Below are 27,790 nucleotides of genomic sequence, written 5' to 3' on the forward strand. Positions count from 1 at the left end.
CTGTACTTGCTGGTGGAGGGCTCTAGCACTGAGCGATACCCCTCCCCACCCCCACTACAAATATGCCTTTTTATAAGCTGGCACAGACCCAAGCCCCTCTTTGTTGTTAGCTGAGGTCAAATACTTACAGACTGAGGCCTGCCTGTCTTCCTCCTCCTTCCCAAGGCTGGGGCTTCAAGAGACTAGATCAGAATAATGCAGAGGCGCCCAGCCTGGCATCACCATCAACTACAAGAGGGGAATTCAGAAAAAGCTCCAGCCTCACACGGTTTCTCCAGTTTGGTAAGATTTCCACAAAGCTGATGGGACTCTGTGAGCTCATTCCTCTGGTTTAATAAAGTGGGCAGGGCTGCTGCCCCCACCCAGCATTTAAAATGTTGTCTCAGACAGATGACGTTCATCATTTTATCTACTACATATCGTTTCTGACAAAGCTGTCAGTTTTTAAAAACAAAACTTTGTTTTCGAAACTGTGGTTTTGGCTAAAAGCTACAGAAATTCCACCATAAATCTCCCGTCACTCCCCTTGAGTGAAAACACAGCGCAGCAAGTCACTGCCCACACTATTTCAGAGTCCAGACCCAGCACTGACTGCATCCCGTTTTGATCATGTCGCTGCACAACCCTCAACTCAAACCATTTGATTATGTCTAGCTGCCCCAAATCCTACCCCTGCCCCAGGGGACCCCTAGGTCTTGCAAGCACTGCCAAGTCCACTGTTTTCTATCTCAGTGATCTTCAAATACTTTCAAAAATGTGTGTGTGTGTGTGTGTGTGTGTGTGTGTGTGTGCATATATAGAAAACCAACACTCAGGAGGCTGAGGCAAGAAGGTCACGTGTTCTGGGCCAGGGTGGATTCACATCAAGAGCCTGTCTCTAAACCTACACATTCCTTCAATTGAGCAGAGTCCTGTTTTCAGAACTCAGTTCAGTGGTCCTTCTCTAAGATGCCTTCTCCTTCAGAGCATCTCTAGTGCCATGGTCCTCTCTTACTCCATCAGTCTCTCCATGAGAATGTGAGCTCCAGGAGGGTGGGTGGAGTATTCCCCATCTCTGCAGAGCTGGCACCTTCTCCTACTGCCGGATTCAACAGGCCATCTTCTCTAGGTTTTCCTGACTGCCACCACCAATGATGCTCTTTCCACCCCATTTTTTCCAGTCTATGGTTAACACGTAGACTTGTTTTGTGCCTGACAACCCCAATCCCCACCCAGCAATCACTCCCTGACTACAGGGTCCCAATCTCTTCGCTCTCTACTGTACCTACCAGTCTCTAGCAAATAACAGTGCTCAGTGTGTATTTGTTGAATGAGCAAATCCTGTTTTCTTGAACTATTTTTAGTTGGTAAACAAGGTCTAGCACATGGTCAGTGCTAGAACAGAGGAAGAGACAGCAGACACTCAATTGATTCTCCTTTTGCTGAGAATCTGAAGAGCATCCTTCACCATCCCCAGAGCTTTTCCTCAAGACATTTTTTGTCAAAACTAAGCTAACAGACTGGAATTTGACCTCTTCCATCTAGGAGAGGGGCCACTGAGGGATGAGATGACCAAAGAGCTAGCCTGGGAAGAAAAGAGGATGGGACTAGGCCTTGCCCATGAGTAATGCCAAGGTGGCAAAGGCTAGTTTCAGGTGTCATTTCCATATGGGGAGGATCCCACAATCTAGCTTAGTTGGGAGATAACTGGTCATTAATCTCTAGCTACATCCATATCACATAACTCCATTCAGTCCTCCTGCCAGATAATCACTGATGCAACCCTAAAGGTCAACAGTTTGAAAGAGAGATGTGAGGCCAATGTCGTAAAGCAAGAGTAAGAAATGTCAGAAACATAACACTAATCAACGTGAACAGCCCTTAGTGTGAAAACATCAGACAGACAGACACACAGACAGACAGACAGACAAACAGACACACAGACACACAGACACAGACACACACACACACACACACACACACAAACTAAAGACAGCAGAATAAAGCTATCGAGCATCCAGCCCACATCTTAACCTCACTTCTAACCTCTACAGAGGAAAAAAACAAAAACTAAAAGATCATTTTAGCAATTAACATACCACACAGGGTCGGCCACCAATGATATTGAATCCCAGGGAGCCAGAGTCTCGATGCAGGACAAGGGTCAGGCTTTTGGTCTCTTCACCCTACAAGACAACAAATTAGTTAACATGTTGATTTGCAAACAGCAAATTGAGGGTAGCATTTTCTTCTTATACAAGGAGACTCATGACTATGGAGCTAATTGCTTTATAAATTCTTATCTCTTGAGAAGTTTGACCGCTGAAACGTTTAGACCACAATTTGAAATCCAGCCTTGCCTTTAGAACCTTGCAGACATGCCTGGGATGACCACAGAAGAATGTCTGGAGGCGTCCAGACAGGCCCCCAATCATCCATTATCAATGACTCCTAGGTCTACAGATGCAGCCTTCTTTTGGCCTGCAGGACTCTGGCTGTCTAGACGGCCACTCTCTGTTTCTCTCTACTTCTCAAGGACAGCATTCATGCCACATCACGAGAGGGTCAAAGGGCAATCCTCTCGGAAGTATGAGCACATGCAGTGGTCCGTCAATAGTCCCCTCTGTTTGGGAGACACAGTGTGTGTGTGTGTGTGTGTGTGTGTGTGTGTGTGTGTGTAAGCAATTGTCAGATCCAAAATGGGGAGTGAAAGCAGAAAGCCCTGAGCATGTTCCAGAGGGGAAGGGCTCATTTCCACACAGTCATTACTGACTGATATGTAGAAAATGTAGAACCCCTTAACACAAGACATGCTGGGTAGAGAGAACTAGACTAGACGTCACAACGACCTCAAATCCGACAAGCTGAAGTTACCTGGGACAGGTCACACAGGCAGCCAAAAGGGACAGAGATTCCAGGCACCTCAGTTGACACTCTTTAAGTGATAGGAGGACAGTAAAAATAGAGTCATCTCGTGTACAAACTGCTTACTTCTTGTGCCATGACACACCTTAAGTTCACTAACGCAGCTTTAAATATTTTTCTACTGAGACAGGTTCCAGCTCTCTGTATTGGACCCTGGAAATTCACCCAGATGGACTGGAAGTCCATCTCTTCCTGTGCTCTCCGAGAAGGGTGAAAAGTTAGAAATACATGGCACTTTGAACAAGTTATCGTACATGGCTTACATGCCTGGCTTTCATAACAACCGATGATGGAAACTGTACAGTTACACAGTAATCCAAGGCAGATGCGTGTGCTCTGACAATCTCAAATGGCATACAAAGAAGAACACATGATCAAATGAACCCAAAGTTTACTTTCAGATCTACTGTGTGAAAATCATGAAGATAGACTGAACGGGAGGGGGGAATAAAGGGAGGGAGCGAGTTAGGAAAAGAAGAGAGGAGAGGGAAGGGAAGAGTGGCAGTGAAGAAGAGAAAGAGGGAGAGGAGGGAGGAGTAAAAACCAAAGAACTTTACAATGCTGTGTTTCCAATGGCAACAGCTAATATTTTCAGTTTTTGCTATATGCCAAAAGTTATACTCAAACTGAAGTGCGTTATTTCATTTACTAATCCACACAGTTTTATAAACAGATGCTATTCCCATCCTCCAAACACAGATTGTGCCAAAGATATTACCTGTCAATGAGCTAATGCTAGGTCGAGCTTGTGTTTAGATGAACAGCCTCCTGCTTTGTTTCAGTGTAGCCTGGAGAAGGGAATTCTATGCAGGTCTGCAAAATCTCTACCCTGTCCCTCATGCTGCAACTGCTAAAATGTCAGGAAAAGGGGTTCACTCTAGGAAGGTTTGCCCAGGATACAGAAACAGAACAAAATCCTGAAGTTGCCAAGGAATGCTATCTGAGGTGCTCAGAGATAGGGCCTCGGGTATTTTTGAAGGATTAAGAAAGCCATGCCCAACACACAACATTCCTCAGCTCAGCAGCAGCTTACAAAGAACCTTTCCCCCAAGTCTCGTTGGCCCTTCACGTCCTTGCCGGAGGCAAGCCATGAGAAGAAGGAAGGATGCTTCGGCAGTATATCACCTAGGGCTGTGTCACAGCATATGCTCACGTGTAGAAGAGTCACCAGGGATGGGATGCTGAGCTGGCGAAGCTGAAGGTCAGCAGGAACTGAATTCTTTCATTTCTCTGCCCAGTTATCAAACGCCTTGCTCTGTTCTCTTCCCACAGGCTTCAGTCCGCATTTCCTCTCCCACTGTGTTCTCCAACAACCTTCACTTGCTCACTTTTGCAGTGGGAAATAGGAATTACGGTTTTCACCACCCCATCCCACACAAACATCAGACTTAGACACATTCATCTCAGAAAAACTGTGTAATCTGCTCCTGGTCTCAAAATACTTCAGAAAAAAAATGTAGATATGGTCTCCATTCAATTACATTTTACCAACTAAAGAGAGGTAGATATGCAGGCAGGTGTGCAAGAGCTCTCACCCATGCTGCCCTCCTGACACTTTAAACTTTGGTACAGTGGTGTCTTCCACTTAAGGGAGTGTTGAAGCTGTACTAGAACATATGGGGGTTTATCACAAGCCATGCTATGCAATTTTCTCCAAAATTCAGGGTGGGAGATGAGACATGGGAAAGGGTCTAACTATATGTGAATGGCTGATTAAGAGACACATCTGTCTCTCAACACAGGGGCACAGGGACAAGGCTCACACACAGGCTCAAGGTTAAACAGAAATAAAGAGGGAGCCTGGAGCCTAGAACTGAGGTCTGTGACACTCCAGCACCCATGTTCTCTGTGGGACGACTCTAAATGTTTGCACCCTGTCCTAAACCTGTCTGCACCAGCTATGTGTCAATCTGCCAGCTGAGGGTTCCATACATCCCAGGACAGCTACAATGTCGTCCCACAAAAAGTGTACAGGACAATTTCATATAGTAATATCAAAAGGCTGAACACCCCTTGATTATATGCTTTTATAGTCTAACAAGCATACTGGATTTTATAAGAGTAACTGTGAAGACTGAGAATGTTTTCCAGAGCTTGGTAAATCCTGAAAGTGCCCCTGACACCAATGGCACCTTAGGTAAGACCTTACACTTACAAGTCATGACTTGAGGTCATTCTCCTGATCCACAGAAAGGGATTAATAGCTTCTTTTCTCATGTCATGGGTACCATGACAACAGATGATACAGGCCATACCTCACATAAGCCTAGGTATACTGGCCCATAGTGAGTGCTCAAGACATAAGCATGGCTGAATGCTGAGATAGACCCTGACGCTGGGATGTCCATCAACCCATCAGGCACTATTCCCCCAAATCCGTTCAGCAGAGCATAGCTTAGTCAATATTTAGGTAAGCTTGAAGAACTGGCACTGAAAAGAAAAGACATTTTAAAAATAAACCAAAAGGGAGATACTACTCTGTGGTACATCCCTCCTTTTTTCCAAGATTGCAAAAGTCTCTAGAATACCAATGGAAAAAATACCAGGTGGGCACATTTCACATCAGAGGGTACGTGTGACGAGAAAAATGGAGGAAGGCAGCTCAGACTCTGAGCAAAGCACAGACTAGAATGGCAGACGACAAGGTGGGCTATGGGCCAAGCAGAACGGTAATGGGACACAGGATATGGCCACGCAGATTGGGGAGGCAAGGCCGATGGGGAGCAGATGCCACCTGCACCAGCGCAAACCCACGAAACAGTGAGCGTGGCTCACTATGAGCTGTGGAGGCAGAAGGGGGAGGGGGCAGAGTTCTTGGGGATGGCTGCCCACTCTGGTCAGCACCACAGCCCACCAGACCCCGGGCTTAGGGCTGAGAAGGAAGCAAGAGAAGGAAAACAGTGGCAAGTGGAAGCCAGGTGAGTTTTCCTCAGGAGCTTTGCCTTCAGCTGTCCAGACTCTATAACAGTTCTCATGTCTCTTCCCTAGGAGCCGATAGACAGAGGAGCGCGTCACTGGGTGAGAGTGATTATGGAGCCCGCTGACACGATTATTTCTCATAGCTGGACAGACAGATCTAACACACTGCTGTCAAGCTGCTGCCATTCCAGAACTCTAGCCAAGGAGATAGCTGGGCCCTTACTGTCATGGCGGTCTCCTTGGGATAGCCTTATATCTTTAGGGTAGAGAAAGGACACAGATTAACCTTAGAGAAGGGGCTATGACTATACTCAAACTAGGGCATGAAACCTCCAGAGGTCCCAGGCCAGAAGGCCATGAGAAGAAATAAAAGCACTATGAATGTGATTTTGCTTAAAACCCCTCTTTCCTCTTCCAATATGGATCTATTGGATCATTTGAAGTCTCAGCTGCTTCTGCTTTCAACTCTACAGGCAGCTTAAGAATCTGGGGAGGGAAGGAGATGTCAGAGTGGAAGTCACATATTCTGCACACTGCCACAAACCTCCTAATGATGTTTTACCCCTCAAGGACTTTTTAAATTTAAAGGCAAGCCACATTTATCTGAGTGGTCCCATGCGATGCTATGTCCTGGTGTCAGCCTAGCGTCACCAGACTTTATCATGTTCTCACGTGCCAGAACTGCGGAATGCACTTCTCTGTTCATCTCATTACGTCATGTGTTGCTCCACTTTGATTGTCTGGGAGACGCTCTTGTGAGGGCTGTGCTTTCAGCACTGAAGAGTGTGACCTGCCCTCTAGGGATGGAAGTCCCTCTGCCTTTCAGTCCTATTCTGGTACTTTTCTCTGGCTTCAGAAGCTTGCACTGAGGCTATCACTAATCAGTATGGCCCTTTCAGCAACCACCCGTAACTGTCACTATGAACTCTTTCGAAAGCTCCGTTTTGAAAGTGAGGGCGGTTTCTGGTTCAGAGCAGTTGTGGGCTCCTGGGACAGGGAACTGGAAAGCTGCCCAGTGGGTAGAGGCGGAATGGAACTGACTGACCTGACCGACCGACCACTAGGCTGTCTGGGCTAACAGGACACCTCTCAGCTTCAGATTAGCGAAGTTCCTTGAGGCTCCCACAGCTGGGAACCAGGCCCGTCTGTTGTCGAGTGACATGAAAGTGCTGTATATTTGGCTGTCGCCAAGCAAAGAATGTGCAGGGCTGTGGGTTGGAGGGGACAGAGGAGAGAAAGAGCCATCTGCCAGAAGTTCTGTAAGGATGGACTTGGATATCTTCACTCCCTGCACTTGAAGCCTTTTGTCTTCTTTGTAGTTCGGCCTTTGCCATTCTCAATGAAGGAGCATAGACTAAGACCGCCTTGTAATTCAAATTCAGGTTGAAATAAAGGAATCTGGGAGGAAGAACAGAAGGGGACACTGTTTGAGCCTGAGGCAGAGGCAGCGGCTGATGGAGATGATACTTGAATACGAGTATCAGTTGGATGGGATGGCCACGGGAGAACGAGCGGGATGTGTGACTAACTAAGACATTTTAGAGAGAATGGAGAGAGAGGAAGGACCCAGGAAGACAGGGACTTGGGACCAAAGGACAGCATTTGCAGGGCCTTCAGCTCTGCCAAATCACACCCGCACATCTGCAAGCCAAACGGCATGTGTTTGGAGAACAGTGTAACAGAGACAAAGAGTTCTCACTTCTGCTCTACTCAAGAGTTTGCCACACTATCTAAACAAACTGCAGAATCCCCGAGCGCTTGATTTCATATTTCCACGAGCCGAGCTCCAATTCCATCTCTCTAATTTGTGCCATTGACTCATTTGCTTTGCTCGAGACTGTTCATAAGCAATGATTCATGGAAATAACCAGATGCGGTGCAAAACACCGCCGCCACGAGGACCTCAAGTGCGGCATCCTCGATGTGTCCGCCAAGGGTGTGTTATGCTGCGAAAGTCTGTGTGCCCTCAATACTGAGACATTAGGAGATTGGGAAATGGCTCGGTCAGTAAATGCTTGTCTTGCCAGCAATAAGATTGTCACAGGAGGTGGTGGTACACATGTATAGGGTCACACATATAGAGCCTCATGGATAGAGCCAGTGCTAGGGATGTGGAGACTGGCAGATCCCCGGAGCCCTCTGGCCAGCCAACCTAGCACACATAACAAGTTCTTATACCACTCAAAGACTCTGTCTCAAAAACACCTGAGGAATAACACTGAATGGTGCCCTCTGTGCCACATGTGTGTATATGTACACACAACATACACATTTTAACAGTTTTGTTGAAATATACGTCTTAAGATAATGATATTAGTGGAAGCAGAGAGGCATTGAAATGTGTTTAGGAATCAGGGCCTTTTACCTGATCTATAAAAGGCATAGGGTAAAACAAACAAACAAGCAAAACAAAACAAAACAAAAAGACCAAAACACTGTCCACGAACCAAGGCTGCTTCAGGCCTTCACCCAACACTGACTCTGCCACGTTTGTCTTCCTGGACTTCTCAGACTCCAGAGCTCAAGAAACCAATTCCTATTGTTTACCAGCTGCCCGATTGATGGCATTTGGTTATAGCAATCCAAATGGACTAAAACAGGGTGGATAAGAGTTTGCGAAATTTTGTCTTTAAGGCGCTCTCATTATGTAGCACAGGGACAAGCCTTGAATGTGATCCTCCTGCTGTAGCCCCCTGAGTAGCATGGTAAGAAAATTTTAAGTTTTAAACATCCAAAGACACACCCAAAGTATTTTCTTTGCCAAATTACAGAGAGCAAAGCCTACTTCACTTAGCAGCTGTAAACCCATTATTTTCTTGTTTATAGGAACTGGGAGTTCCTCTCAGAGTCCCTGAACACCAGGGAGAAGACACATGTAATCCTTTAAGCCACAGTGTCTAAGATCTGATAGGCAGCTCTACTCTGGGTACCTTGCATCCAACCCTGACCCTCAACCTAATGGGACTCTGTCCCTCTCTTCATGGTCCTGCAGTAGAGCTATGGGCACTGGAAAACAGCTATTAGCCAACAGGGTGAACTGTCTGCTAAGGACTCATCTGGCACATCCACTGCCAGTTCCCATGGCTGTGGTTGCTGTAAGCCACAATCAAACCAAGGATACACACTGCCTCTGCCCAGTTACACACCTGCAATTATGGCATGGATGAGAGAGATGGCCACCCAAGCCCATCTGGTAGTTATTTTCTTTACAAGAGCAATCATGGTGTTATACCAATCCCTTTCTTATTGGACCTAGATTATTAGGGCACCATTACACCATTACTGGGGCCAGGTGGAGAATGGCAACCTGACAGATACAAAGCTTGGATAGGCAAATAATAAGAGTTAGGGCGATTTCAATTCATAAGTCAGTGTCTGACTGCTCCCTTGAGCTGAAGATGCTCAGTTTTGCCTTTGTACCAATCAAAGTCCACTACAGCACCTGATATTCCAGCTACAAGGATGTGAGGAACCGATCAACGGAATATATTTGGAAGAATTTTATCTACTTCCCACCCTGAGCATCTCTTGAAATAACTTGGATAATAATGAAAGAAATAAAGTACTACGACCATCTCCTGGACACTATCATTTTGTTTTGTTTGCTTGTTTATCTACTTTGCCTGAGTGTCTCTGCTAGCCAAGCTGTGGTCTCTACTCCCCATGCTTTGATTGCATAAGATCTGTGAACATGGCAATTTCTGTAAGGGGAGGAAATCCATGCATTGGAAGGCAAGAAAAACCAGCAGAAGCAGTCAAGGGAGTATAGTGGTCAAGGTGCTCAACTGTCTGGGTCTGACCCTGTCTACAACAGGGAGTGACCAGGTCTCCCTGAAGATGAACTAAAGACTCCATCCACACTCCAAGCCGACACAGAGCTAGGCACAGATGACAGCAACCCTTCTGAAGCCTGTGGAAACTGCAGAAGAGTACTTCTCAGAACGATAGTCTTCTTTTAATTTTTAAAAATTTTAGTCAAAATATAATTACATATTTCCTTCTTCCCTTCTTCCAACCCTTCCCATGCTTCCTTCTCAAATCTGTGACCTCTTTTTCTGTGACTATTATTGATGTATGTGTGTGTGTTCATGCATAAATATGTAAATAAGTAAATACAATCCAATGTGTCTGTTTAGGATTTCTTATATGTACATGATTTCAGGAGTGACTAATTGGTTTTGGATAAAGTATTCTTATTTTGATAAAAGCGTATGAGATTGAAGTCAGGAAACACTAGGTTTAAAGCCAGTTCTGCCCTTACCATCTCATTTCTAGCTTTAACCAAACTGGTTTAGAATGTTTCTGGGTTTTTTGTTTGTTTGGTTGGTTGATTGGTTGATTTTTGTTTTCGTTTTCATTTTTTTGGTGGGGGTGTTTGTTTTCTGTTTTGTATGTGCACATGTGTGTATCTGTTTCTCTGTGTGTACACATAGATTCAAGTATCTGTTCATGTATGTGGAGGTCAGAAGTCAAGAAGGCCTGCTGTCTTCCTCCACTGCTCTTCCCCATCTATAGCTATGTACCCGTCTATATAGTTCCAGGCAGGTCTCTCACTTCATCTGGAGCTCGTCAACCCAGCTAGGCTGGCTGGCAAGCAAGCAACAGGAAGGCTCTAGCCTCTGCCTCTGTCCTGCTGGCATCACAGGTGTGCACTGCGGTGCTCACGTTTTTACTTGAGTGCTGGGAATTCAAATTCAGGCCCTCAGTGCTTATACAGCAAGCTCTCTCCCCAGTCTCTGGCTTAAAACATTTTATAATCTCTATTGAGAGAGAGGGAGAGAGAGAGAGAGAGAGAGAGAGAGAGAGAGAGAGAGAGAGAGAGAGAGAGAGAGAGAGAGAGGGAGGGAGGGAGGGAGGGAGGGAGGGAGGGAGGGAGGGAGGGAGGGAGGGAGGGAGGGAGGGGGAGAGAGCTGGAGAATTCTATGTACCCTAGAGTGGTGTCTCAAGACGCTGTGGGGCACCCTCAAGTGTCAGTGCCAGTGAAACCTGCTCAATACTTTTCCTTTAAGCATTCTGGTTCCAGTCCAGCAAGAACTACCCAACACACAGATTCCTGCTTATCAAACGCACGCCCAGAGAGGCATGCATCACCTCTGAACACTAAAAGAAACCACTCACACATCAATCTCAGGAGAGTTTCCAACCCCAAGAGCTTTACACACTGACTCCAGTATAGCTAATCTATCTGTAAACCAAATCTTCACCTTCTTCATAAAGCACTGAAACAGAGTGTAACTGTCAGCCCACATTTCTTCCAGCTGAAAGAAGCTGTTTTGTTAAACACACCAAGGAACAGCTATTTACTCACACTTGTCTGAAACAAAGGCACCCGAGGGCACAAACAGTATAGATTCATTTCAAAGCCTTCAAGCATCTGGAATACTTCTTTGATACAATTATTTGTTAAATTAATTTATCTCCAGTTCTAAATGGCCAAAAAACCAGTTTCAGGGATTTGAAGCTTTATACCACTTGATCTGGGTGGATTTCATAGAAGAAAAACAATGTCTCCCCACCCCCCCCCAAAAAAACCCCTGGAAACAATTTGAGGTATGGATGACAGAGGAAAACTTGTTCGTAATACAAGTCCATTTTTCATGGGCAACCTGAATGGTTTTTACAGCTGATAAGAATGGTCATCAAGGACTTAGTTAGGAGCCACATGAGGAGGGCTGTAGCAGGGAGGAGACAGTCTTCCACCAGACAGACCCTTCTAATTAGAGAGTTATAACTAGCATAAATTCCACGAACAAGGGAGAGCCTTAGGATGCCAGACATCATCTATAAGATCAGAGAAGCCTGGCTTCTGGATATAGCAATGTTGGACCAAGACAGAAAGGAGAGGAAGTCGGTTATTTACTAAGGGATAAACTTAAGTGTGGACAGAAAGTCCCATGGCAAAAGGAGAGAGAGACGGAGCAAGTGCTGAGGAGAGGCATGATTGGAAATACAGTCCCAGAGTAGAGAAAAAAGCAGGTGCAAAGGCCCAGGGCTAGTTAGTTAGGAGCCTGGAGGCTTAGCCACAAAGCCCTCAAAACTCGGAGAAATCAAGACAAGAGAAAGGAGAACACCAACAGGTGGGTGTAGTTGGGTGCAGTTTGCTAGATTATTTGGTTCCGCCAGCCCAAGGCAAAGAAAGTAGAATAGAGTGAGATGTGATTGACACTTGTAAGAAGTGATTGCTAGTGATAGGTCAAGAATGACGTGAAAAGAAAGGGTGTGGGGAGGAACGGCTAGTCCAGGCAGGAGACGATGCTGGGATGGCGGTGGTTGAAAGGAAGGCCAGTCTTGTTCCTCATTACGAAGTAGCTGCAGATAGATCTGCTTATCACAGCTCAGGGACGGCTGCTCTTGGAGGTGTGCTGATGTTAGGGTGTGGTGCTAGCCATGCCGCAGCACTAGTAAGTACCACAGGCACAGCAGGAGTCAATCAGTGCTAATGGTGGCTGTGCTGAGGTTGAGAACCTCTGACTGAGAAAGATTGTCTGAATGACCTAAGAGAAGAGTAAATAGGTAGGTGCAAGACAGGTTTAAGAGGTAAACCAGGATTCCACTGACTGCCTGGACTCAGAGGGTCAAAGGGTACAGGGAGGAGCCTTCAGTTTCTCAATGACTCTGAGGTTTTACCAAGAACTGCTACTTTGCCAGAGAGCAAAACTAAACATGCTCGAGGATGCCTCTGCTCTTACCAACAGGTTGGTAGGTCAGGGTGGGAAACCGAGGGTGGAAGCAAGTCTCTTTAACTAAAGCATGCCCTCCCAACCCCGTCCCAGCCAACTACCAAGAGATGTGGCCTTAGCAAGTCAGAGGTATCTTCCTAGACCACTGCTGTTGATGTCACTTTTAAAATGTTATCCCTGATCTTAAAATGTTTAGACAATGATCTGAAGGGTAGGAATTAATTCAATGGTTGAAGACTTGCCCAGCATTGATAAGGCTCCCGCCTCCATAACCCACACTGCACAGAGGGAAAAAAAATCATAAAAGAGAACTGGGGATACAGCTCAGTGGTAGCATACTTGCTTAGCATGTACAAGAACTCTAGGTTCCTGAGACTGGCTATGGGAGAGACTATAGCAAATGGGTTTCATCACATTCTTCAAGCATTCCTAGCACACTGGGGTCTGAAAAAGCAACAATAATAACACGTCAACCAGAGCAAGCCACGAGGTCCGATCTAGCCAAGTCCGAGGTGAGGTGCTCGGGGGTTGTAAGAAACGGAATCAAGACAACAGGAAGAACGTCAGATCATTTATAAATCGAGTTTTATTATACGCTTCAGTTTATACCAGAGAAACAAACAATGGGTTTTAGAAAAATATGAAATAAAAGTTTTGTATCTGAGAGTTTCCAGGCAACTTAAATCCTTCTGCCTCTGGAAAGGAATAAACAGAACCAAGGAGGGACAGAAAGTTGGCCCAATGAAATACACAAGCCCTTAAACAGCTCCTCATGGGAGGAGTTGCAGCTGACTACAGGAAGAGCTGACCCTCTCAGCAAAGGCTGAGGAGGGTTAACTTGGGAACAAGAGGAGCAAGCGTCCTTAAGTCCTGTCTGAGGCCGCCTAAGGGTTAAAGACTGAGAAGCCAGCTAGGGAAGCCTTTGGACCAGGACATCCTTGACTGTCCCCAAGTCTGGCACAAAGGTCCATGTAGGTCCTGAGCAGGGCTACACCTTCAGGATGGAGTTTCTCTGTCTCTCAAAATCAACATCTTGTTCCTGAACTTACCACCCCTGATTCTCTGCCCTACTTACCCAGCAGAGCTTCAAAACACATCCCCGATTTTTATTCAAGCATCATATTTTTGACCCTAAGGGAGAGTTTACTCAAACATCCCAGAAAGAAAATAGAAAGGCAAGAAGAAATAATAAACTATCTCAACAGTGAATGATGTATGAACTCAGAAGGAGTGAATGGCTTATTTATAAATAAGCGTCACTCTTAAGATGACACAGGAAGCCCAGACGACAGCATAAACAAGAGACACTTGGGAAAGCCTTTGCCCAAAGCCTGGCGCCTGATTGAAAATCAAGCTCAACCCTCTGTTTGGGTGAGTTGCAAGCTCACACCAGTCTCTTGTGCGCCTGTGCGGTCCTCTGTGAGCCTCAGAGCTGTAAATATTTGCCCTTCGCCCAGAGCTGGCCAGCTGTGGAGACTGCAGCTGACAGACAGGCCAGGGGCCAGAAAGGGGGTGAAGGGTAGAAACTTGCAGGCCCGGAATGCAGGCATGGAGCAAGGGAGGGGAAGTGGGGAGAACAGAGCAGACATAGGTCTCTGGGGGCCCCCTTGGGCAAATATGCTCCCCTCTCTGCCAGGCCATCTGGAGAAGCAGCCAGAGTGGCAGCAGCAGGGTCCACACCCCTTGCCAGGCAGCAGAAGCACCCAGCTGTTGAAAACGTGAAAGCTCGCTTGCAGGAAAACTAGTGGTTTTCAAGTAAAGGAATGTAGTTCCCTAGAGGACACTTGACAATTTCGGATTGTTGGAATTTGTAATAAAGTCTGCTGGCATTGTATAAGTTGAAGCCAGGAGGAGTACTACTGCTCAATGCTCTGCAGAGTATCTGACAACAGAGACTACCAATAACAAAGCCTTACCAAGCCCCCAAATGTCAGCACATGCCTAGATTTAGCCAAAGTCTAGTAAAAACCTATCTTTTCTGGAAGGCAGAACCTAAAATCCATGCTTTTTCTTCTGAGTCCCACTGTTGGAATTTGGACAGGCCAGTTCCCTCCTCTATGAGGGTTAGATGAAGTGGAAAATATCCCTACTCTTGGTGGCCTTTAATAAGTAGAGAGTAACAGGTACCAGTGGCTATACTGAGACACAGCACACTTGTGATTAAGAACAGGGCCTAATGCTGTGACCTTTTAATATAGTTCCTTATGTTGAAACTGTTTCTGGGCAATAAAATAAAATTGCTTTATTGCTACTTCATGACTATAATTTTGTTACTGTTATAAATTGTAAACATCTGATGTGCAGGGTGTCTAATATGAGACCCCCAACCCACAGGTTGAAAACAACTGTGCTAGAGACAAGTACAGTCAAGATCCACCTCCGAACCTTTAAAGCGCTGGCCCTAGCATACGATTGTCCCTCCAGGAACGGAAGTTTCTCCATGTACAAAATATTGTACTATGTTTTTTATGAAAGAGGGGAGTAGGAGGAAAGGAAAGAGGGGGAGGGGGAGGATGAGGAGAAGGGGGAGTAGAGAGGGAGGGGGATAGAGGGAGTGAGAAGAAAAGAAAGGAGAGGAGAGGAGAGGAGAGGAGAGGAGAGGAGAACACTTGAAGCTGGACCTCAGGAGTGGAGGCTGACATAACTCCCCTGAGCAGCAGGGTAGGGGAATGGTACAGGAGTGGTTGAAGGTAACTGCAGGTACTTTCTGTCCAGCGCTGTGTCAGACGATTTTCTACATCCTCACCTTGATGGAAGCAACATCATTTTACACTTGGGGTAACGATTTTCTACATCCTCACCTTGATGGAAGCAACATCATTTTACACTTGGGGTAAACCGAGGCACTTGTGGAGGCTAAGCCACAGTGGTTACCAAAAGGTGGAGATGTTTGAATTCAAGAAGACTACCATTTAATTATTACTTTCCAGTTATTGGAGCAAGTGGGTTGTTGGGTTCTTTCTGGATTGCCCAAACCAGTTCTCCTGGGGTGCCTGGCTGTGTTTCCCTGCGGCAAGTCCTTAGGAGCCACAGTTTCCAACTGTAGAGGGGTTAAGCTACTTGCTCAAGGTCAGCCAGTGAGTTGGCAGGAAAGTGCAAGTTTGAATTCAGCCTTTACACAGGGGCCTCTCCTCGCATCCCTTCTGATCTGTACTATAACAACTCTGTGGCCACCTCTCCCCCCTTGGAGCTCAGCAGAACCATGGATCCAGGTCACTCCATGCAGTGTCACATTCACAAGGACCACAGCTCTGCTCTTAAGCCAAGATGAGCAGCTTTCCGGGTCTCAGGCTGGTGTGCTGGGCAAAGTGTCGTCCGTGACTCTGGAGCCACGTTCTCTGTTCCAACCCTATACTTGGTTGTGAGTTCCTTTTTTGTGTTTTTATGTTTTTAGACACACCCCGGCCCCCAAAACTGCTGTAGCTTCAATTCACTCTACATGTCCTGTCTTTTTGGGACCATATTTTCTCAGTTGGGATAAGTTAAGTAACCCGCACGAGTGATGCAACTGGCAAGCACTGCTAACAAGAGGAGGCCAGAGATGACCCAGGAAGACCCTGGCATCCCTATACTCCACGGACCTGGACCTGGACCTGGGTGGGACTCTGAGCCAGCTAAGGAGGGAGGAGAGAGGGAAGGAGAGAGGGAGAGACAAAGACACACACACACACAGAGAGAGAGAGAGAGAGAGAGAGAGAGAGAGAGAGAGAGAGAGAGAGAGAGAGAGAGAGATTGCTTACCTTGCCGCCTGGCGGCGGGGCCACGCAGCGACTGAGCGAGTCGAGGCGCGCACTGTACTCGGTGAACTTCTTCTGGTAGCGCAGCGCGGTCATCTGCAGTTCGAGCTGCGCGGCGGCCAGCTGCGCCACCAGCGACTTCTCGCGCTTGCCGGCCCGCAGCGCTTCCTTCTTGAGCGCCTTGTGCAGCGCGCCCAGGCGGGCCTGCAGCGCGCCGTTGTGCGCCCGCAGAGCCCGCGCGCAGCAGTGGCCGCCCGCTCGCTGCTCGCCGTGCGTCAGCGGCAGCCCGCAGCCCTCCTGGCAGCGACCCACGGGCCGCGCGTCGCACGCGTCGCGCATGTGGGCCTCCACGTCGCGTCGCAGCAGCAGCTGGCCGCAGCCCGCGTGGCGGCAGCGCGCGGGCGCGAAGTCGCAGCGCTCCAGGTGCTCGGGCAAGTCCTGCAACTTGACCACCCGGCCGCAGCCCCGCGCCGCGTGAGCGCACTTGATGTCCAACTTGAGGATGAGACGCTTGAGCGGCAGGACGTGGTTAAGTTCCTTGGCCGAGAGGCGACCACGACAACGCGCGGGGCAGCTGCCCTCCTGCACTACCCAGGGCAGCACGCAACCGGCGCAGAATACATGGCCGCACGGAGTGGTCAGCGGGTCCTCCAGGACCTTGTGGCATAAGGCGCACTTCAGATCAGGGTCCACGTCGCCGTCAAAGCGGTCCAACTCGAAACCCATGGTGGCGGCCGGGGCCCGGTGTCGCCGCCGGGCGACCGGCCGCCCCCTCCCTCCCTCCCTGCGAGGCGGCCCAGACACGCCGGCTACGCCGCCCGCTCTCTAGCTAGCTCTCCCAGGACTGAGCCTAATTGCTCCAGACTTCCTCGGAAAATGCCCGAGGAACAGGACTCCTCCGGCCGTATTGGCTGGAACGCGAGCGCACTCACATCTTGCCTCCCGGGCCTCGCGACCCTCCTTTTGCCAAAGGGAGGGAACCTCCAGGCAGAAGAGGCTGGGGTGACCACAAAGCAGGGAGACCTGCCAGAGACCGGAGATGGGACCCCTCTTAGGGGAATCTCCTCTCCGCTTTCTTGGAGGATTCTCTAAAAGACAAAATACGCCAGCAGAGAGCATCTCCCTCGGTTTGGAGCTGCGTCTGTGACTCTCGCCCACAGAAGTTTCCTGCCACATCAGGACTTTTCATTCCCCACCTACTTCTTTCTCCTGTGTCTGCCTTTCAGAGTGAAAAATATCTAAGGCCCTGCTATCACTGTATTTACGGTCGTTATTTATTTATTTCACTGGGGGGGGGGGGGGAAGTTACAGCGGCTGCCGGACTCTGTAGCTGAAACTTTGGTCCCAACCAGGAGATCTGCGAACTATAGTGTTTAGCAGCTAGAGGTTTCTAGGACCAGAAGGCGAATTTGCAGGAATTAGATTCTCCCCTCCAGCTGCCTGGATGGGACAGGCCTGAGTGGTTGGCTGTGTCAGCTTCTTACATCTCTATAAAGAGGACACTACAGTACTGCAAGCATTTTGTGGAGAGCTTCTAAACTAGTCCCTTTAAAAACCAGCGCTACAATGTTGCATGAGAGCACTTTAGGTCCATTTGAAAACTACTGCCCCTGATTACTGGAGCCCTGATTACCGGAACCCTGACTCTGCCGGTTGAAGGAGGCACTTAAAACTTCAAGTGTCTGTAGCACTGCCTAAGCCAACTGGCCAACAACATCCTTTCATCTTGTTTGTGTTGTTGTTTTGTTTTCCTTAAATACATTTATTTATTGTTGTTTGTTTGTTTGTCTCCATCTTCCTACTGGAGCAGTTCAGAGAATCGCTCCAGACAGTCACTTTTGAGAATTTTGTGTCCTTTCAGATTGTGAGCCAGTGGTCCACATGGAGCCTGAGTGTCCATGGAAGGAACCTACCAGCCACGGAGAAGCTGCTGGTCTGTAGACATCCCGGATTTTAACTTGACGGGAAAATCCTTGCCATCCGGAGCTCTGGACCAGAACCACTTTCAGAACCAGGGCAGCTTTTCCAGCATAGTAGCAAGCCTGGCGTTTCTGAAACACCACTTTTGGGATTCCAGTCTAAGAGGAAAGCTCCTAACGTTACCCTTGGCCGTTTTGTTGTTGTTGTTATTGTTGTTGCTTTGGTTTTTCTACCTCCCAAGGCTGTAGACATTCCTAAGAAACAACCAGTCAGTCTGGCAAGCAGTCCTAGTGAGGGTAAAGTCAAGTTCTGGAATTCTCATTTTGAATCTGTTGCCAGATTCTCGAGAGAATCTGGAAATGGAGAGCTGAGAATTTTGTGTCTGGTGTGGACCCAAGAAAATGGGATTACAGCCTTCATTTTGTCTAATTACTTTTACTTCTGTCCTTTGTCGGCTGCTGAAGACCCATGACCTTCACTATTGAACTGCTTCATTGGAGGGAGAGAATTGCCTTGATCTCTATAATGATTAGTGTTCTGAACTGACCTCTGCAAAACTGTTGCTAGCCAGATTGTTCGGTGCACGGTTGAGGTCCCCTAATGGTGTTTAATCCTTACGGTGGCCTTTGGTGTCTAGTCGTGATACTTCTGTTTCATTGCCTTTAATCAATGAATGCATTTCTTTTTATAGTATTCCAAGTGATGTGAAATAGTCATGACCTTTGTTCAGATAAGCCCCGTCAGGGAGAATCTTCCATTGGTGCATTTATTAAGCCGTTCATGGGCTCTCATGTAAGGGTAAGTGGCAGCTTCTTTCAACCAAGGTGTGTGGGCTTGTCAGTTTTGTAGACAAGCTAGTGTCAACAAGGTGATAATCTTCAAACCAAACTGGTTTTGAGGAACTCAGGGGAAAACGCCACAATACACCATAAATGGGAAATTAGCACTTACCAAGATGTACACTTCACTTCAGAGCTGTCTCCCCACCCATCTGTGGCCCCCTGATGACAGATTGGGGGGTGAGGGGCAGGTTGCAAAGAAAGAGAGAGAGCTGAGACTACAGAGATGCTGTCCCCTATTGTCAATCTGCCCCTTCAGGCAAAGGTGAAGTCTTCAGAAAGTCTCTACTCATTAGTTAACTTTAGTATTAAAATTCTTGGACATCAGTACAAAACAAGCCAGATAAACCTCCTGGAATGTGAGGGCAAGGGGAGGGGGGCATGCATGCTGTTCTATTACTGGATTGGACAGGAGAACCAAGAAACAAAACTATTAAGAAAAAGAAGAAATCAGAGCATTATCTGTTTTTTTCTTTTCTTTTTGTTTTGATTTGTTTTGTTTTGTTTTTCCACTAGTAACATATTCCTGCAGACCATTTTGTTGAGGGACTGCTTGCAGTATCCTGGGATGGTTAGCAACATCTCTTGGAGATGCTCATTAATGCAGTGACAAAGGACCACTCTCACCCACCAGGTGTGACAGCCAAGTCACTGCCAATGACTCTTGAGGAAAAGCTGCCCAAAATGAGCACAGCTGCAGTGTTTGAGGGCCACCTGCTCTTCACCCAAAAGCCAGGCTCTGACAGATGACAGAGCTGCCATCCTCAGCTGGCTGCAGAATCACCTCCCCAATCCGGGCAACAGAGTGAGAAGAGAAGGCAACCCTGAAAAATAGAAGCTTCACACTGCTATCAAACACGCAGTAAAACTACAGGAAGACAATTCTAGACAAGACACAACTCCCGAGCAAAGACTCTGATTCTTCTGACCTGGATTATGTGTTCGCTCAACTGTGGCTGCAGCATCTGGGGGTAGAAATATGGGCAGTTCTGGACAGAGAGATTAGTGACTCTGCAAAGCTTTGTAGTCCTCCCTATCTCTGCCAGCACCTTTTTACTACCTTTTCTGTGCCTTCCCCCATCCCAGTACTAACCAGGTTTGAGCCTTCATAGCTTCTGAGATCAGTCAGTCAGGGTCCTGTGTCTACAGCGTGGGTCCTGGCCAACTTCATTTCCTCTGTCTGTTCTCAAGCTAGGCAGTGGAAGGCAGAGAAGAGAGATTCACTCCCACATTTGCTGTCCCAAATGCACAGTTTTTAGGCTTCTAAGATCATGAGAGAGAGAGAGAGAGAGAGAGAGAGAGAGAGAGAGAGAGACTTATCCCTGTTTCTAAAGTGTGTGTGTGTGTGTGTGTGTGGGCAATGTATGGACATCAAAGATAAAATCTATGATTACAAAGATTCCCCAATTTAAAAAAAAAATGCATCACAGGTTGCATGTGAAGAGTAACATCAAAAAACAAAACCCAGAATCCCAGGAGCAATGAATAAATAGGAAAATGTCAATCTGGAAAATGAATTTTTCCAGGCTTTTAGCTTCACAAGCCAGTATATCCTTTAAAACAAACAAGCAGGCAAACACACCCTTTGAAAGCACTGCTATTCAGGCCTATGATCTAGGAATCATAAATTATTAATTTTAATTTTTCTCTTGGCACTTTCTCCTCCACTCTCATTTACCCAGTCTGTAAAATTATGATGTTAATCATTGCTTACCTAGCACACAGTAATAATTGCTAATTAGCTAATTTTTATACGTAGAAACCTGTGAAGACATTACATGGGTGCTAGGCAGTATTATTATCTGGCAGTGCTGAAGAACACCGTTCTGTCTGAGGGAGACACTGAGGTTACAGTGTCTGTCTGCTCTTTCCATGGGAATGGAAGCTGATAACAAGCTCCTCCCAGGCATCTTCTCCTCAGTGAGTGGTTGGACCAGCAAAATCCTGCAGTGAGATGGTGCTTACCTGAGAGCCTGCAAGTAGGAGCTGTGCAGCAGAAAGTCCTGCTCTGGGATTGGCATCTTCAGGGATCAAAGCATCCATGAGACAAACTTACAGTGCTCCAGAGAGCCTTCTGTTCTTTTAGCACAGTACACAATCACCTCTGTGTACTTTAATGCAAAATTTGTGTATCTAAATGCAAAATGCCCTTCCAGGGCAGGGAGAAGTCTTTCACTTGGTAAAGTCCTTGCAGTGGGTGAGGATCAGAGTTCAGGTCTCCAGTACCCAAGTGAAAGAAGGCTTGGTGCAATACTGGTAGAGGCAGAGACAGGGAGGGGGGTCTCCTGGAGCCTTAAGGAACTCCAGTCAGCAAGTCTAGTTGAATTAGTGAGTTCCAGGTTCAATAAAAGACCTGACTCAAAAAATTAAGATGGAGAATGACTTCTAGTGTCAATCATTACATGCACCTAGATTCTCACATGCCTACACATATACCTACTCACACATGAAAACACAACACACACATGCACACATACATATACAAATGCACACACACACACACACACACACACACACACACACACACACACACACACACTACCAGAAAATCTTTTTGCTTTATTTCTTAGTGATTTTTTTTTTTAAGATCACAAAACAATTTTTATTCTTCTGGTATTGCTCTGGACAAGTGATTTTTTTTTTTTTGAGGTATCAGCCAAGCAAGAAAACTGTGGCATCAGTGTTCTTTGAAATCTTCTCCCGAAACTGTGGTTTTCAGTCCCCAGATCAAGTGGGCACTTGGTGATTAAAAAGTCAAAGCAAAACCTTCAGCAGATTAGTTCTCTAACGGCATGGTGTTTCTAGGATAATCGTTTGTTATATTTCAGCAAACAAAAGCCACTTTAGCCTTTCATTCTCTTTCTGCTGTCGCACAAGTACAGGCATGAAGTGTTTCCCAAAGCTGGCTAGGAGCCTTGAGAGACAGGGACAGAAGAAGAAATGATGGAAAAACTTTACCCATGGTCATGTTTTTCTATCCAGGTAAAGTGGAAAATGTGTCCAAGCAAGCGTTGGCATACACGGCACGATGTTGGCAAAAGCACACTCCATTTTGACAGAACATAAAGAGGCTTAGAAGTGGAATCCAGAAAGATGAAAGGGCTCGGAGGACAGTGACTCAGTCTGTCATTGGTGGGAACCTTTGTAGTAACTTATAATTTATCTGCGGGTTATGTAAGCTGAAAGATGAAGATAAAGCCAGGATGCAGACCTCGTGCTCACGCTGGCTCTCTAGGCCTGAACTGCAGTGCTTTGGAGAATGGTTTAAGCTGTGGAGGATAAGGAAAAGCGTGTTTCTTTCCCAATGTGCATTTTGCTTTGTTTTTTGTTTTTTGTTTTTCTCCCAGAGGAGCGATAACTAACTAGACATGGCAAGAACTCTCTAGTATAGAAAAGAAAGGGGAGACCAACAACACAGCTCCCAAGAATCCTCAACACTTTCTGGGAAGAGTTAAAACCAGACACTCTTCTCAGAGTTCAATAGGAGATGGCGCTTCTGTCTGTAGACAGGATCCTGCCTGACATTGCTTTGTTTGTTTGGTTTGGGGTTTTTTGGACATTTGATATAAAGTACTGATTTCATGCACCTACATAGAAATCTAGAAATGAGGAAAAATAACAATATTTGTGTATATGTGTGTGTGTGTGTTTGGTTGGTAGGTTTGGTTTTTCGAGACAGGGTTTCTCTACATAGCCCTGGCTGTCCTGGAACTCACTCTATAGACCAGGCTGGCCTTGAACTCAGAAACCTGCCTGCCTCTGCCTCCGAAATTCTGGGATTGAAGGTGTGCGCCACCACTGTCTGGCTAATATTTGTCTTTCTTGAATTGGCTTAGTTCACTCAATATGGTTATCTGCAGTTGCAACTTGGTTTTCCTACAGATGGCATAGCTTTGTTCATTAAAGCATATATACATGTATGTGGTATGTGTGTGTGTATGTGTGTGTGTGTGTGTGTATCTTAAAAAAATAAAAAATGTATTGAGCTAAATTAATAATGTATATATAGAGAGATTCATTTTATAGCTAAGCTACTTACAATCATTGAATAGCACCCTTTTACTAAACAGAAACAACTTAAGAAAGAAACAATACATATGATTGTGCTCTCAGCAGGGATTGGCAACAACTTCCTGTAGAGATCCCATTAATAAATACTTTCAATTTTGTGAGGCATGCAGTGTCTATCAGGAGAACTCAATGCCAAGGAGGCAGAAACCATATGTAAATGAATGGATATGGCCGTGTGCCAATAAAACTTTATTGTTTTAAAAGGCTAGATTTGGCCCACAGGTATTGGTTTGCCAAAAGCTATTATACATGAATACATTGCTTTTTGTTTTTTGCAAGCAGAAACGCAGCTGAATTTCTGATATTAAGGCCATCATCATGAAACAGAGTTATAAAGATCTTATTTGAAACAAAAATAGATATTGGCTTGGTAAATAAGTCTAATGGCCTGAACTTGATTTCCAGGGCCTAGGTGAAGGTAGAAAGAAAGAAAGAACTGACTTCACATAGTTGTCTACCATTTGTGCATGGGCCTCTCCAGATCATGCACCAACATACACAATAGCAAACCGAGGCATTATAGAAAAAAAAGCGCTCAGCAGAGTCATGGAGTAGTGTGCGCTTGTGAGTCAGGAAAGCCTGCATCAAAGGCTTGTTCTGCCAATTCTGCTGACAGAGTCTTGAAGGCCAATCATTTCATTCCTATTTCCTCACTGCTACCTGGAGGCATTGTTTATTCCTTATTGTGCTTCACAGAGCAAATGGAGAATGTTGTAACTTTTAAACGAGGACATGTATTCAGAGTGGCACACTACCAGAACTTCCAGAGATAAATGATGTTAGGAATGAATGAATGGCTGTCTCGAAAGGGCAGATGAGAGTGACAGGCACTGCTTGTGCTTCGGAAAGGGGCGCACACAAGCCCAGCCCAAGCTCTGGAGCCCCAGAACTGAAGATGATCTGACTGTATGTCCAGGCAATGACTAGTGGAGATGCTCCAAAATTAGCTCCGAAAATAGTTTGTTGATAAACTTTAGTAGAAACAAATTAGGGACAAAAGGTAAGAAGTGGCTCCATGTGAGTTGTCTCCCTCCTGGAGTTATTTATTATTTAGAGAACTAACCCGGTTACCATAGTGAATCTGACAATACGTAAACAATTGCAGACAGGCAACAGAGAACTCGTTGTTTTCTCTTTAGGAAAAACTGGTGCCAATGGTTTTTCAGGCAATTCCTTCAAAGTGCATGACTAGACAGCAAGTCTTTAGGGTCAAAGGTGTCCAGCACATTAAATGCAAAAGGAATTTTGCAGAAACCCTATAACTGAGACTGCTAGTTAAGACATCTCCATAACTAGAAACCGGGCTTTAGACAAATGAAAGAAACACTTGTCCAGCCTTTGTTCAACTGGCTCCAATGACTGCAACCAAAGAGTCTGTGTAAGAAAGTTGAAAGTTCATGTCTTACTCTCTGGGTCTCTAAGACTGAGTATGGTTTCTGCCATCCAGAAGATGCTCAGTAAGTGCCCATGGGCACTGTTGGCTGAAGGAAGAGAGGATGCCGACCGAGGCAACTTTCTCAGGCTTCCGGGGACACAGACTCACTGTTCTAGAGCATTCTGTTATTCAAAGCCCCTTCACAGCACTGCGGGGCATATTGGAGACAGTCCCTGATTGCATCATGTTATATTCCCCACTCAGCATAATTACACCATGGGCTTTTGTCTCCCTTGGTGCCAGCCAGTCTCAAAGCACACGCTACTTCCTCGCTTTGCTTCTGTTGAGCACTGGGGTTGCCCCCTCATTATAACCCAGGCTTACAAATGCTGCATCTACCTCGAGTCACGTAAGCCCCGGGTTCTACACTTCAGAGAAGCAGATGGCTTTTCGTGAAGGATGGAAGCCAGAAAGGGGAAGAGAAAATAGTGCAGGCTAACCCAGGGCCAGAATGGTGACAGAAGCATATTCTGTTATTTTGTTTATAGTTTAATTACTATTCATAATTAAAACGGTTTTCCCCAACTTCCTAAAATAAGTTTATTCTGGAGCATGCCCACTCTGTCCATTCTCCCTTCTAAATGTCTCTCCTGTTTCTTTCCCGCCGTGTTTGCTCAAGGTGTCCTCTCCCTTACCAACAATTCGGCAGTTTTTTCCAAGGATGTTTCCACACCATGCAACATCCCAGCCCAGTCATTCCATTTTACTCTGCATATTTTTGCAGTAGAAATCTTAAAATGAAACACTAGTCTTGACACTAAGAACTGCAGAGCAGTTCCTAGCTCTAAGAGAAAAATTGTAACCACACGTGTCACTTCAAGGGTTGGATGTGATGTCACTCCACTGTAAGGCCAGCATCATTTGGTGACTCTCACTCATTCTTCTGTGTACACATTCTGGTGATTAAACAATAATGCGTGTCCCTTAATAGCCATCCTTCCCTGTCTTAAGGATAAAGGTAAGCCCAGATGTGGCAGCGCCTGTAATCCCAGCACTCTCTTGGGAGGCAGAGATGTCAGGATCCTTTAAACTTTGAGGCTATCCTGGACTATACAGCAACACTGTATAGCAAGAGCCTGTCTTGAAAATCAGATAAATTTAAAAAAATGGACAGCATCTGAGTTTTCCCTAGCTATAACACCCATCTCCAAAGCATATATCCAACTCTTTTGAATTCTATCCTGTAGGACGCACACAGAGAAGTGATGAATTTGAGCAACTCATGTTATCTCTTAAAACTAAACAGGCTTTCCTCTGGATTTCCACTGTCTCTCACGCAGACAAGACCCTTTTGCCCAGACAGGATCCTCACAGCAGCCTGTAGACCCAACTCAGGGCACTGTCTGTTTATGTAAGTGGGGTGTTCTCTCTCTTTCCATAGCACTACCCATGGCTACATTTATAGGGCCCTGTTAAACTTGAGAAGATACCATGGGATTCCTGTGACCAGCAAAGCCATGTCCAGTCTTGTCCTTCCTTGGAAATTCTGCCAACAGCTGTCTGGTTGTAGGTGCTCTGTGGGTGGGGCAGGGACATACACATGAAGAAAGAGGGGCAGAGGTTCATATCACTGTGGAACTGGCCTCAGGCTAAATGGGGACTTTACACAAAGGAGGGGTTACACTTTTACACTTAGAAAGTAAGCCTGCCTTGTTTAGGGAGCCCTTTCCTTCAGCTGTCTGCGCAGAATTTGTCAACATTTGCCTTGTTTGGAACTGGGAATCAATCGTTCTTGCTTCGAGAGGCTGGGACGTGTACTGTAGGTAAAAACAATTGCCCTCTTTTATGCCTAGTTGCTCATTTCCCGTAGGATTTATCTCCTAGAAGTGACAACTGGAATGTCTCCAGGCACTACAAAGTGTCCGCTGGGTCAAAATCAATCCCATTTGAGAACTTTGATATTATAGGAATTTGACCAGCCATGCAAGATGTCCTTCTCTTTATACATGCAAAAAGCCATACCAAGAACTCACACTTGCTCACTGGTATGTGTGTGTGTGTGTGTGTGTGTGTTCATGCACAGATATGCACATGTTTGCAGAGGCCAGGACAATCTTAGGTGTTGCTCTTCAAGCACTGTGCACCTTATTTTTTAAGACAAGCTCTCTCATTGGTCTGGAGTTGCAGAGTAGCCCACATTGTATATTCAGTGAGCACTTGAGATCATTTGTCCCAGCCTTCCCAGCAATGCTATAACAAATGCACATCACCAGACCAGGAGTGTATTATGAATGTATTCATGTGGGCATCACACTCAGCGCCTTATGTTTGTAGGACAAGCACTTGACTGGCTGAGCCATCTCCCCAGCCCTCACCCATCATATAGGTGGCTCTTGGTCCCTCTTCACTTAGCTATCGTCTATTGTGTCAGCATCAATGTCACCTCATCAGGAAGTCCCTGCTGATGCTTCCACCAGACAACTGTGCAACCTGCCTCAAATGCTGTGACCATGGACACACCCTTCACTGTTGACAGAGAGTTGTCAAGGCCTTCAGATGGGCTTTGGTGACTGACTGGCTACAGTGACACTGACAATCTAAAAAGCAAGCAGAGATTTGTAATTTACAGAGAAAACAAACTCAGAACTCACTGTGGTCCAGACAGTAAGAGAGGGACTCACGCTGCTGCTCAAAGAATTAAGGGGAAGAAAGAGGAGGAAAAGGTTTTCCTCACAGAGTTCCCATAAGCCAAGGGACCTGCCTTCCTCCCATAGAGGCCAAACATCTGTGGAAGTTAATACATTTCTAAATTTCAGAGAAACATATGGATTTGTACTCTGCCTTTGATTTCAAAGTCATTTGCTTCTTAACCCTGTATTTTGCAGGCTAAATGGTTATGTGCGGTGATTTATTGACCCTGTAATATTCTCCTCTAAATGAAGTTAAAAATAATTTCTATGGCCACATTTTAAATTCACATGGAGACAGACAGGTACCCTCTCTGTTCTGCAACCTCTCCTACCACCTGAGGGTAGAGGTTAACCATTCAGATAGCTCTCCATGCTTCCTCAGCACAAGCCCAGATGCACAGGCCCGTGCATCCCACTTCCCTCGGGTTACTTACGTTCTGGTCGGTCAGTCTGATTTTTCTTTGATCTTCCTCCCTTTTCCCTCATCTGTTTATGAGCAGAGGGATCTTTCTTGCCTTCACTTAATAGGTCTTCTCTAGGTGTGTTTGTGTGTGCACATCTTAAATGGCTGCAAGAGATCTTTTACCAACAAACCAAGAACATGTATTCAGAAATGAGAACTGATTTTTAAGACTTATTTTTTTAAGCTGTTTAA

The 27,790-nt window shown here is 46.1% G+C and overlaps 1 protein-coding gene across 1 annotated transcript in view; it reads right to left on the bottom strand.

Annotated features, from left to right (window-relative positions):
• Positions 1–17,056, bottom strand: part of Pdzrn3 (PDZ domain containing ring finger 3) — a 229,312-nt gene extending 212,256 nt beyond the window's left edge. The window contains exons 1-2 of the mRNA XM_052174441.1: positions 16,244–17,056; positions 2,079–2,165 (exon numbers count right to left, since the gene is read on the bottom strand). Of these exons, the coding sequence (XP_052030401.1) occupies positions 2,079–2,165; positions 16,244–16,966 (810 nt within the window). The 5' untranslated portion in view covers positions 16,967–17,056. The remainder of the gene's footprint in view (positions 1–2,078; positions 2,166–16,243) is intronic.
• Positions 17,057–27,790: the final 10,734 nt, after the last annotated feature.

Source organism: Apodemus sylvaticus, chromosome 2, assembly GCF_947179515.1.
Source record: "Apodemus sylvaticus chromosome 2, mApoSyl1.1, whole genome shotgun sequence".
NCBI classification, from domain to species: domain Eukaryota; kingdom Metazoa; phylum Chordata; class Mammalia; order Rodentia; family Muridae; genus Apodemus; species Apodemus sylvaticus.